Source organism: Perca fluviatilis, chromosome 8, assembly GCF_010015445.1.
Source record: "Perca fluviatilis chromosome 8, GENO_Pfluv_1.0, whole genome shotgun sequence".
NCBI lineage: Eukaryota > Metazoa > Chordata > Actinopteri > Perciformes > Percidae > Perca > Perca fluviatilis.
Window position 1 is genome coordinate 16,409,636 of NC_053119.1, and position 12,886 is coordinate 16,422,521.

A 12,886-nucleotide genomic window follows, 5' to 3' on the forward strand; every position below is an offset into this window, starting at 1 on the left:
TCACACTCGTTCGCCATTTGTAGGCCTATCCTCAGAGTTTCTGCCTGTATTTATCTTGCCTTTGATCTATTTTTGGTCCCAGTTGCACTCATCCAACTGGATTTTAGTAGATGCACTCTGTGTCACTTCAGCACACACACACACACACACACACACACACACACACACACACACACACACACACACACACACACACTGAACAAATAGTCAGTGGTGGAAGAAGTATTTAGATAATTTTAAGTAGCAATATAGGCCTACATTATATACAACAATATAAAATTACTCCATTATATTTGAGTAAAAAGTAATTTACCGAAAAATGAAAAAACAACCACTTTAAGTATCAAAACTAAAAGTAGCCTACTTATTAGAGTGACACGCTTCAGAATGTTATATTAGTATTCGTGTTACAACTACCAATTAAATTAAATCATTGATCAATCAGCTGATTATTTTCTCAATTAACTGATTATTAGATTTTGTCTGTAAAATGTCAGAAAAATGCCCATTACAACTTCACAGAGTCAAAAGTGACACATAAAATGTCTTGCTTTGTCCGACCAACAGTCCAAAACCCAAAGATAATCAGTTTACTATCAAATAAGAGTCTCTGGAAGGAACTTGTTTTGGTGGAACATTTGCACTTTTAGTATAGCCTTGTGTAGCTCATCCACAGCAATCCCCACCGATCAGCCCCAAAATGTCCTAGTTAATAAATCTTAACAATCAGTCCCCGAACTAAGCAGGTCTACCTTATTGCACGATCCAAATTTTCTTCAAAACTTGCCATTTTCAGTGTGTGGCTTGCTAGCTCCAAGTTTGTTGTTTTCAGAACAGCAACACACAGAGAGTGGAAGGTGAGGGACATTGCAACGGATGTCAGGCTTTATCCTGGAAATGTACTTCCGTTGATTTCCGCATTGGCTATGGATTCAATTAAAGAAGCCTCACAGTCACTGATGCAGTGTTTTTTTACAATATGACTGGGAGGATGTTTCTGTCTAACTATTATCAGTATTACATTAGTCTAGTTCTGCTCCTGCAGTGACATGACAGACAAATACTTGACGTGTGATATTTTCTTATTTTTTTATTCCCTTTGGTAAAACATGAAGAGATCAATAACTTCGAAGTGGTCTACAAATGTAACAACTGGGTAATGTTTTGCCATTAATTTGCTGAAAATGCCAGATTCATAATATCGACTCATGCCGTAATAACAGTCAGACATTTTAATCAACTAGTGCAGTGCCCGTTAAAAACGGGCCTGTTCGGAATAGGCCAACTGCTTGGTCTCTGGTATTGCTGCTTGCAGCTTTCTTGAGAACCGCTCATCCAAACAACTTCACACTCGACACTGTGCTTCTTTGGGTCCTGAGAAATACACCCGCCATGTGTCCCCTAGCACAGTATACGCGTCATTTGCTAACAGCTAGCTATTTGGGACCAGACTATTTCTGAGAACAAAAGCGTATAATTATGAAAGTTACATCACTGATGCCTGAAATGTTTAAGTGTGCTACAATGTAACAAATCCGGTCTGTCTTTCTTCATCTGTTCTTGAATGTTCTGTAGTGAGCGACGGAGAGCGAGCTTTACCCAGCATGCCGTTCTGCGGGGTAACGGTTAATAGGGGTCCCCTCTCAACACATACACTACCAATAAACATGTCCCATAGCTCTCAAGAGCTCACACTCAACACTGCACTTCCTTGGGTCCTCAGCAATACATCCGCCAAGTGTGAAGTCGATCAGATGAATCGTTGTCGATAAATTCTACAGACAGAGACTCCTTCCATTTTGGTCAGGTATTATCTCAATCCCGTTATCACCCTCTGTAAACAAGCGGATGTTTTTAGGTAGCATAGCTGGCTTTGGGTCAGAAGACTTAAGATTTTAGATTAATGTATGACGCAGTACTTAATTATGAGATAAATCTCATTAAAAGTTTAGAATATAAACCTCACTTTTCCTAAAACTGTCACTTAAACCAAGCTAGCTCAATGTCCCAAAATACCATAGATGTTTGTACATCTGAGTTGTATTCCGCTGAACTTAAATATCCACCAATCAAGAGAAGAAACTCTTCCTAGTTAAATACTTAAATAGTAGTTTAGCATTTATCTTTATTTTAAGATCAGAAAATGTATAATGTAGGTTCTCAATGAACCTGAAAAAAGCAAACTTCATTTAATGACCCTCATGGGTTAAAAATGTAGCAATGTTTACAGTTTTAAGAATAATTGTGAATCTACCCAAATGAATTATACACATGTGAAATGTGAAAAAAACATTGTTTAATCTGTAATCTAGTGGCAATTTTACAGCCTACAGGTTGCTAGTGCTAGTGGTGTTTTTTAAAAAGTGAAAATAAAAATCTCCCAAAACTAACTCAAAGCAAATTAAGTTAGAGCTTGTATCTCCTGAGAGCTTATTGGTAGATTGCATTTATGGACATTGCGTTGTGGGGCACGACGGTGAAGTCATTAAGAAGCTTACAGACGTTCTGGCAGATTAGGTTTTTCTCTTCTAATCCTGCAGATTACCACTGCACAAGCCTGCTGGCTGGGAGTGCTTTGTTGCGCCGCACAGTTTCTTTACGTTGATCATTTTTTGTTGCTGTCATATGACTGGACTATGTAGACTAAGAAGGACACAAGCAGGAGTAAGAGGAGGTCAAAGTGCAACCGAACTGAGGAAAGTACGCAACTGCTTTTGAGTGTGGAACTGTAGATGAAGCCAAGATTTAGGGATGCATTCTGAGTTGGATTTAATGAAACACAACATGGATTTTTATAAATATTGCATCATGGAGACATTTTCTTTGTTTTAACAGAGTGTAAGTAGCAGAAGTTGGTTAACAACAGAACTACTAACCTGCACCTAAGTGGAACATTGGCTTTGACGAGGAGGATCATCGCTTTTGGAGGCTAATGCAGGTGGTGTCCATCTCTGCCTGCAATATAATGGAGACAGAGCCATGTTGTGAAGAGCATAAAGACCCTGCAGTGGAGCGTACAGAGCCTGAGGTAAGAGAGGCCATTTCTGAGCTTGCTGACGGGGACAGTCACACTGAGCTGCCCTGTGGGCCTGCAGAGGAAGCCGAGGAGCCGAGTGTAAAAGAGCAGACTGAAACCGAGAGCTGCGCCGGAGAGAATATAAGCACTGAGATAAAAAAAACCTCTTATCTTGAGCAAAGTGGAGACACAGAATGCAAGGAGCGGAGGAAACTGAAGAAAACAAACAGCTGGAAGATGGTGCGATTCCAAGACCCATCAATGGAGGAAGATGTGTTAGAGAGAGACAGCTCAGCAGAGAGTCTCTTTCCAGAATATGCGATGGTGGAGTGGACTTCCTCCAGCTTTGAGGAGCTGTTCGCGGCAGATGATTGGCAGGACATTACAGGTGAGGATACTTAACTAGTGCTTTTCATTTATTTAAAGGGGCTGTACTTGACATTCAGAACATTAATAGCCTATAGTAGCTAACACATATTTGCAATGTAAAGATATAGTGGACTAATGGCGTCCTGAGCAGAGAATGAAGTCCCACTACCTCTGGGTGTGTTGTCATCCAAGCTTCTCTGTTTTGAAAGCCGGTCCGGTAGTGCATGTGGTCGTAAAAAAACGTACGTAGGTATTTCAATATTGGGGAATGGTCTGTTAGAGCTGTGTGGAGGCAATCCCAGCCTGGTGCTTTTTTTAGTATTTTGAATACAGTTCTTATAGCTTTAACTTATATTTCATTTTGTATTGAAACCACAAAAGAACAAAATTGACAGAAATGTCACAGCTCCAGCTCGGCATGTTTGTGGGTGTTTCTGAGCAGGTGTTTACCAACTACCAGCAGATTAAGCCGGCTTCCTCCTGCATGACCTTCTCTTCTCTCCTCACGCAGAGGACCGGCTGTTGAGGAAGAAGGTGGTGGATTCCAGATCCCCGCGCGCCCTGAGCCCCGCCTGGGGCGAGGAGGTTACTGTGAAGATGCAATGTGTCCTGGAGGACCGCACTGTGGTGGAGAAGGACGCCAGGCTTGTCTTTGTAATCGGAGAGGGAGATGTGACCCAAGTAAAAGCTTTTTACCCGTAGCTTTCTCCTCTATAGAGCGCTCATATTACATCACGCGTTAATTATGACCAATAGAGACTGTAAACAAATACAGACATGCTAGCAGCTGTGTGAGGCTGAACTTAAGTACAATGGTGCCTGAGCCAAATGCTGACGTCAGCATGCTAACATTACAATGACAATGCTAACATACTGATCTTAAGCAGGTATAATGTTTTCCATGTTCACCATCTAAGTTATGGGTGTTAGCATGCTAACATATTCAAATTAGTACAAAACAGAAAGTGCAGCTGAGGCTAATGGGAATGTGGGTGGCGCTATCGGAAAAGTCTAAGGATCACTTAAAACATTTTTTATTATTTTTTGGGCTTTTTAATGGCCTTTAATTGACAGGATAGCTTGAAGACAGTAAAGGGGAGAGAGAGGGGGGACGGCATTTAGCAAAGAGACTAAGAAGCTAATCCAGGGTATCATGAAGATGTTTCTGTTCAGAGGTCTGCACCAGTGGTCTGGACACAGTCTTGTATCTTGCCTGGTCCAGCTTTGCCGGCATCTCATTTTGACATCTCGTGCAATTTGGACTCTGATTTGGACAACTTCAAGTTACGCTCCCTGCTTCAAGTTACGCCCCCTTCAAGTTATGCCCTTCTCTTGCCAAGACCCTTGTCAATATGCTTGAAACTTGGAATTCATAATCAGATCTTTTAGTCAATTAAGGACATTGAAATGCATAACATAAAGTTATGCTTAAATACATATAGTGTAATTATGTAAAAAAGCTCAGTCAGTCATCTGAATGACACATTGTGTTTTGACACCTGTAGGCACTGGAGGAGTGTGTCATGTCCATGCAGAAGGGCGAGATCACATTACTGCTGGCAGATTCACTGTATGCCTATGGACTTCTGGGAAGGTAAGGATTTTCCAGTTATTGTTGTTCAATGATAAACTATTGAATCAAGGAGCATGTTGAAGCAGAAACAAGACTTAGCCAGTTATAATCTTTTCTATCTAAGTAGGCCTCTTGTACTACTTGTTGCTGTGGGGGCAGCCTGGTTATCCAGGGGTAGCGGGGTTAATGAACCATAAACAGGAGCAGATGGCTTCCTCCTAACACCCTTCAGAGGCAGCCTATCAATGGTGTGCTTGTAACCTCACAACCTATGAGAGGACACCACTTATATTACGGCCAATGGCTCAGGTTTACGACCTTTACACCATTAGAGAGCCAGTATAAACGCAGAGGAGATTGTGTGTCGCTGATGAAAATCCATTGTTTATAGTTTAATGTTTACTTTAGATAACCTGAACATGTGAGAACAAGACATTAATGTACTACAGTGATTTTATGTGATGGTGTATACTAAACATATCAATGAAAATATTTGTCTTTTAAGGTGTGATTAGAGGAAAAATGTGAAAGCAATGTGTTTAGCTTGTTCACTGGTTGATTATGTTGTAGCAAATTACTTTCTGTAATTCTCGCTGTTGTAAGGCTTTTAAGCAGACCGTAATGTACTGTATATTAAGGTCTTTCATAAACAGCAAAATTGTGGCCATTAAAGTGATCATATCAACTCTATGCGCATGTTAATGTAAGGCAACACCTATTAGAGTAAATTAAACATTATTAGATAGTTTTAACCTAGAGCTATGTGTGCTCTATGAGTGGACAGGACAAAATGGTGTTAATATAAAAAAAGAATAAAAGAATTTACTTGCATTTTGGATGACATGTACTGTGCAGTCATAACTAACCGACCATTCAGTTACGTTTAGGACATTCTACCATTACCAGAGTAGCTGCACAGAGGAGTAATGCATAAAAACAAACATGCACCCAGAATTATCATGTGGCACTAAAAGCTTTAAAAGGTGCAGGATACAGAGCTAGATTCATATTTTCAATCATTTTTACAGGCTAAAAGTAAAACATTTTCAATGTGCTGAATGCTGTGTTGTGAAAGCATGTTGTTTTTTCTCTGTGTGTGTGTGTGTGTGTGTGTGTGTGTGTGTGTGTGTGTGTGTGTGTGTGTGTGTGTGTGTGTGTGTGTGTGTGTGTGTGTGTGTGTGTGTGTGTGTGTGTGTGTGTGTGTGTGTATACTATACTGTTTCAGCCTCCTCTGTGTGCTGTATGTGAGGTCCTGTTTGTATTATGGAGGTCTGTGAAGGGGATGATGGGACATGGGGTGTGTGAGGCGAGAGCCTGGTGTCTCTGAGGTGTTGTCTAGTTTCTTGCCCTCTGTCGTGTTTGGAGAAGGAGGCAGAGAAAAAGAAGGAGGCAGCGGGAGGTTAGTTAATGATTGTTTTGATGCAGCTGATGGGGTTGTGTGCTGTGGAGTGAAATTTAGCTGTACTATAAGGTAGACAATCAGAGCATCATGCCAGCTCTTTAAACATGATTCAGTTACTGAGGTTGCTGGTTGCTCTCAAAGTGCTTTTCTCTAGTCACTGAAGTTAAATGCATTTGTTAAATTTGGTGTGACAAGTGGGAAAATCAGGAACATGTTATAAAACGGCATGTAACAAACTCAACTCCAAGTAAAAAAAAGGTAATCCAAACTTTTTGGGAAATACAAATATTTTCTTTCTTGTAGAGAGTTTGATGTGAAAATCAATACCACACTCATGTCTGTAAATTAAATATGAATCTACCGCCAGCAGCTAACTAGCTTAGCTCAGCATAAAGACTATTAATTAACATGTATCTTGTTGCTGGTTTACAATACGTTATGTGTCAGATTATTTCTAGGCTATGAGCAGCTGCCAGAGACTCCAAGAGAGAGGAGACTCCACGTAAAACAGTGAATTGTTTTAGTACAGATTTAATACTGGCTTTAGCGTCATATGCCACACAGACATGAGAGTGGTAGCCTATTGTTCTTTTTATCTAACTCTTAGAAAGAACGCAAATAAGCATTTTTCACAAAAAGTCTAACTTTTCCTTCAAGCAAGACACAGAGCTCCTACCCTATCATTCATGGCATGTTGCCAGACCTGCCTGTTGAGGTCTATTGCAAAAGTTTAAAAAAAAATTTGAGCAAATAAGCTGACACACATAAGAATCAAAAGCAGCGACAGACATGTTTCAGAATACATTTGACAGCCACAGTGTGTCTGTGCTATAAAATGGTAGAGAGACAATAAGGGTAAATCTCATTAGCCTTTTCTGTTTTCTGGCAGATGCATTGATTGAACTCTGTCAGTCTGTTGCAAACAGTGCTGCTAAGAGCACTTCACCGTTATTTATCAGAACAGTGTGCGAAGCTGGTCAGACAGTGTGATTCAGCACAGCACAGTGGAGTGGTCTGTATAGCTCGATATGTGAGTGATGGGCTAGCTGCAGAGTCTGATGTGATCAGAGTCGCTATTCCTTAAAAAGGTGAATATGAGGATAATGAAATCCCCGGAAAAGTCTGGAGCCTTTACTGATTGATTATATGTCAAAGCAGAAGCGATTTCTTTAAGACTGCAAGGAAAGCTCAGCTTCCCCTAAAATGTCAAAAAAGTAATGGTCAAATATGTACTATTGTGTTAACATTTTATTTACTAAAAATGCGTTAGAACACGTTCATCTCGAAGACGAGTTCGTTCAGAATCGGCTACATATAACAGGTCGACTGACTCGATTTCCTTCACTTACATTCCTGTAGCGTCACAGTGCATTTCCCTGTTGAATCCCAGCGTCCATTGACTTCAATGGGGCTGCTTTGAACAGTTTTCTTTCAATGCTTCGAAACTAGACGGTCATTGGATAAATGGTGTAATTATGTCCCACCCACAGATGCTCACTAAGGTCGCGAAAGACTGCATCTCCTTTTGATTGACAGCGATTTTGTACTATAAAAAGTCGCCGAAGCTGTTTGAGCTGATTGGACAATGTACACTTGAGTTACACCCACTTCCTGTTTCATTGGCGAAACGCATAAAATGGCTGCCCCGCCACGGCCATGCCCTATGATGAAAAGTTTTTCTTTTAATAACTTTTCATCTTTAACATCTTAAGATGGTACAGACCAAATTTGAAGTCGATCGGATGAATTAAAGTACGACGTGGGAAATTGCCAAAATCACACTAATTTCAAACTTTCAATTCAAAATGGCAGACTTCCTGTTGCGTTAAGGGTATGGGTCCAATGAGCTTTTTGGTACTTCTTGACATGCTACATATGTGTACCAGATTTCGTCAGTCTACATGAAACGTACTGCAGGGGCTACATTTTTTTATGTTTGTAGGGGGTTCTAGCGAACCATTTTTGTGCGCCTATTCCCAAAACCCTTAAAATACATAAATCTGGGCACCCGGATAGCTCAGTTGGTAGAGCGGATGCCCATATAAAGAGGTTTACTCCTCGACGCAGCGGGCCCGGGTTTGACTCTGACCTGCGGCCCTTTAGGCCGGGACACATATAGCCGACGGCCGACCGTTGACAGAAAACCCCGTCGATATGATCAGTGGCGTCCCCGAGGTCCAAAAAACTGCCACAGAACAGACCAAAAAGACGAGAGGAGACGAGACGTAATACATCTCTATAACAGCAGGCGGCGCTAATCTGTAATGTTGCCCAAAAAATGAAAACCAGCAGCAGATTGGACGAATGCGTCACATGGGTTTGTTTTCTCCGGATATTGAGAGCCAGACTGTCATGGCGGCCGTTCAGAATCCGATATCTCATCATTACAGCTCAACAAAGGTCAGTTTAAAAGATTTTCATCAGATTTTGAGAGACTGTAGTCACCTCATTGCGCTCGTCATTTGCAGGTGAGTCCCGATTTCCCTGCCGCCGACCGAACATGTCAGGTCGGCCAAAATGAACGCCGAGACGGACGACGGCACGGGACACACTGAACAGATTTGAGTCACTGACCTCGCCAGACTGTCCCACGGCCGATAATCGGGTTAATGTGTCCCGGGCCTTTGCTGCATGTCATTCCCCCCTCTCTCTCCCCTTTCATGTCTTCAGCTGTCTTGTCAAAAATAAAGGCTGTGAAATGCCCCGCCCCCCCAAAAAAACCAAAAAAAAACGTAAATCTTCACCAGGCTTAATGCGACGGCCATTTTGGTGAGTTTTTGAGTATGTTAAGCCCCTCAAAAAGGCGATTCATTTGCAGAAAAGAATTCCTTCAGTTTCAATAGGGCCTTCGCCGCTGTCGGCGCTCAGGCCCTAATAAATGGACAATTTTTATGATGTAGGCCGAAAATGAGCCCCTCTTTGAAAGACCAGCAGCCGCCTCTGCGTCAAAGCTATTCCCCACTGAGACATACTACTTAGTCCAAGACACAGACTGCCTTCCCTCAGTCAGCAAGTCCTTATCAGAGAGAAGTGGAAGCTAACATCTGTTTATCTCTTGACAGGGCCAACTTTAACACTCATTAACCCCCCTGGGGGATTGCCTAATCAGCCCTCCCAAAGTCAACAACATTAAGTGTCACTGGCAGCCAATTTATTTTCTAAATTAAACTAAACTTAACAAGAAACAGTTAAATGAGCCCCATTATAAACAGTACATGAATTTGTTTCTAGCTGTATTCGAAACACAACACATTTAAAGACTTCTTCAGTGTGAAATGGTGCGCTGTGAGGTTACATTGGCCGGCTGTCAACAAACAGAAGCTTAAATCCCGGAGCTGACAGCGAAGGTGTTGGTGTACCCTTACTCTTGGTACGAATGAAAACTACCTCAGTGGCACATGTTGAAGTGGAGTTAATTAGACCACTGGGATGTGACATGGTTAAATGAATAATCCAAGTCCAGATGTACAATGTCAGCCAGTTAATCTTTCTACTGTTGCTTTAACGTGTCACCAGGGGTTTGTGTGATGTCTATGATTAGTACTGAAGTTCAAGTTTATTCATATAGAGATTTATCAACAAAACAGCCTGTACAAAAGTACTTTATACACACAGAAGCATCTTATACACTCGGGACACAAAGATAGTCATCAACAGTATGAAATGTGTTTTTGTTAATTTCTTTGGAAAGGAAAGCCAAGGCTAGATTCAGCGTAAATCATCCACAAATTACTTATTAGTAAATTGCAGAGCTGTATAGTAACGAAGTAGAACTACTTCACTACTCTACTTAAGTACTAAAAGGCTGTATCTGTACTCTACTGGAGTATTATTTTTTTCTCCTACTTCCACTTTTACTTGAGTACATATTTTCGATGAATGAAATACTTTTACTCCGATAGATTTTTTTATGTGCTGCATAGTTACTCGTTACTGTTGTGAATTCCTCACGCTACGCAGACTGTGTAGGTTACAGTGTGTGTACGTTAGTTACGTACGCTAATTACGTAACTCATTCAATTTCGTTAACGTTCATTACGGTTGCTCGTTCAGAAGTCCGAGATGATGTAAGTTTGTACTCTTTCTATTTAGCTATTGTTGCAGCAGCAGATGAAGCTATTCCGGAGTTGTTTCAGTCTGCAGTGAGTACTGAATGTTAACCGTTTGACCCTGTGATGTGAAGCTGCTAGTTTATTTTGCTAGCTTGCTAGCAAAACTTTCCACTGTACATCACACATGTTACTAGCTAGTGTGTTTTTTGGGGCTTTAATCGTTACTGTGCTGGAGAGGATGTTCATTTTACTTGCACAGTGTGATAATTGTACATTTTATTTCAGTATTTGTTAATATTTGTTATTTTTAATATACTATATTTAATATTTGTTAATTCCTTTGGCTACAGCCTTAGACTAAACATTTGACATAATATAAACAATATGGTATTCAAACTTTTGACTGCTTTCTTTAATAACTAAATAACACAATACTTTTACTTTTACTTTCAGTACTTGAGTAGTAAATTTTAAAATAAACTACAGTACACACCTCATTCAATGCGTTTTCTTTATTTTCATGACTATTTACATTGTAGATTCTCACTGAAGGCATCAAAACAATGAATGAACACATATGGAATTATGTACTTAACAAAAAAGTGTGAAATAATTATATTACTTATATTTTAGATTCCTCAAAGTAGCCACCCTTTGCTTTTTTGATAGCGCTGCAAACCCTTGGGGCCCTATCTTGCATTCAGCGCAATTGCCTTTGTACACCGACGCATGTATCATTCCTATTTTGCACCCGACGCACAGCGGACTTTTCCCTCCACAGACGCACGTCGGTAAATTAGGGAATGTATTTGCGCCCCGGGGCGGTTCAGCGAAAAGAGGAGGCGTGTTCCGGCGCAAACGTTACTTTGTGCCATTCTGCAGTTTCAGAAAACAATTCCGCCACTGACCAGGAAAAACCTGGTCTAAAGTCAGTGGCGCTAGTCTAAAGTCAGTGGCCCTAGTCTAAAGTCAGTGGTGCTAGTCTAAAGTCAGTGGTGCTAGTCTAAAGTCAGTGGTGCTAGTCTAAAGTCAGTGGTGCTAGTCTAAAGTCAGTAGCGCCTTATTCAGATGCTATTTTAGGGGCGCATGCTTGGCCATAATGTAGCGTGTGCACAACGCGCATACACTTCTCTCATCTAAATGGACACAGCAGTTCCCATTTTTGCAAACCATACATAATTACAAAGGAAAATATTACTGAAAATGCGCTTCAGGTGTTTGGATAGGTCAGGAGGCACTTTACAGTACAGTCCTCAAAAAGTCGCAGCATTCTTTGTGGCTTGTTGTGTTTTACACAACATTTCCATGGATCATGGATGTGTTGATGACATAAATCAGGAAATATTAGAGGACTTAAGGAGACATGATGTTGAACTACGGCGGGATCTGGTCCGGGAGTAATACGCGCCACGCGCTCCTGATGGAGCGGGTGGACGGAAATGGAGTGGGGGAAGAGGAAGGGCACAACAGGTGCAGGTGGTGCGTTTGGAGGCCCACGCTCCATGGCTGCAGCAATCCTCTCCAGACTTGAGGAGATGCCCGAGCGGGTCGCGAGCAACATCGCCACCGGCCAAGACGGGCATTTATTACTTTGCCGCATCTCGGATCGGGTAGTCTCCGCTGGCGTGCGCCAGGCAACTCCGCCATCATAATAGCAATCCGCCATGGAACAAACGCCTTGCTCTTAAAGGGAATGTGAGATGACGCTGATTGGTTTATTGCACGTTACGCCTAAACCACACCTAGCTACTTCAGACCAACCCATTTTAGATTTGCGTCAGGCGCAAGAGTCCTTTATCCCGCCGGTAAAATAGCAACAGCGGCCGAGATCCGCCCACAAAGCTACTTGCGTTTTGCGTTTCATACTTGCGTTTCAGATCGTTAAAATAGGGCCCTTGGTGTTCCCTCAATGAGCTTCATGAGGTAGTCACCTGAAATGGTTTTCACTTCACAGGTGTGCCTTGCCAGGGTTAATTAGTGGAATTCTTTCCCTTATTAATGGGGTTGGGACCATCAGTTGTGTTGTGCAGAAGTCAGGTTGATACACAGCCGACAGCCCTATTGGACAACTGTTAGAATTCATATTATGGCAAGAACCAATCAGCTAAGTAAAGAGAAACGAGTGGCCATCATTACTTTAACAAATGAAGGTCAGTCAGTCCGGAAAATTGCGAAAACTTTGAATATGTGTCCCCAAGTGCAGTCGCAAAAACCATTAAGCGCTACAACGAAACTGGCTCACATGAGGACCGCCCCAGGAAAGGAAGACCAAGAGTCACCTCTGCTGCTGAGGATAAGTTCATCCGAGTCACCAGCCTCAGAAATCGCAAGTTAACAGCAGCTCAGATTAGAGACCAGATGAATGCCACACAGAGTTCTAGCAGCAGACACATCTCTAGAACAACTGTTAAGAGGACACTGCGCGAATCAGGCCTTCATGGTCAAGTTGCTGCTAGGAAACCACTGCTAAGGAG

At 41.7% G+C, this 12,886-nt stretch overlaps 1 protein-coding gene across 1 annotated transcript in view; it reads left to right on the forward strand.

Annotated features, from left to right (window-relative positions):
- The first annotated feature begins 2,715 nt into the window (after nt 1-2,715).
- The window catches only part of fkbp16 (FKBP prolyl isomerase 16), a 37,666-nt gene continuing 27,495 nt past the window's right edge, over nt 2,716-12,886 (forward strand). The window contains exons 1-3 of the mRNA XM_039807712.1: nt 2,716-3,404; nt 3,897-4,066; nt 4,891-4,979. Coding sequence (XP_039663646.1) covers nt 2,933-3,404; nt 3,897-4,066; nt 4,891-4,979 — 731 coding nt within the window. The 5' untranslated portion in view covers nt 2,716-2,932. The remainder of the gene's footprint in view (nt 3,405-3,896; nt 4,067-4,890; nt 4,980-12,886) is intronic.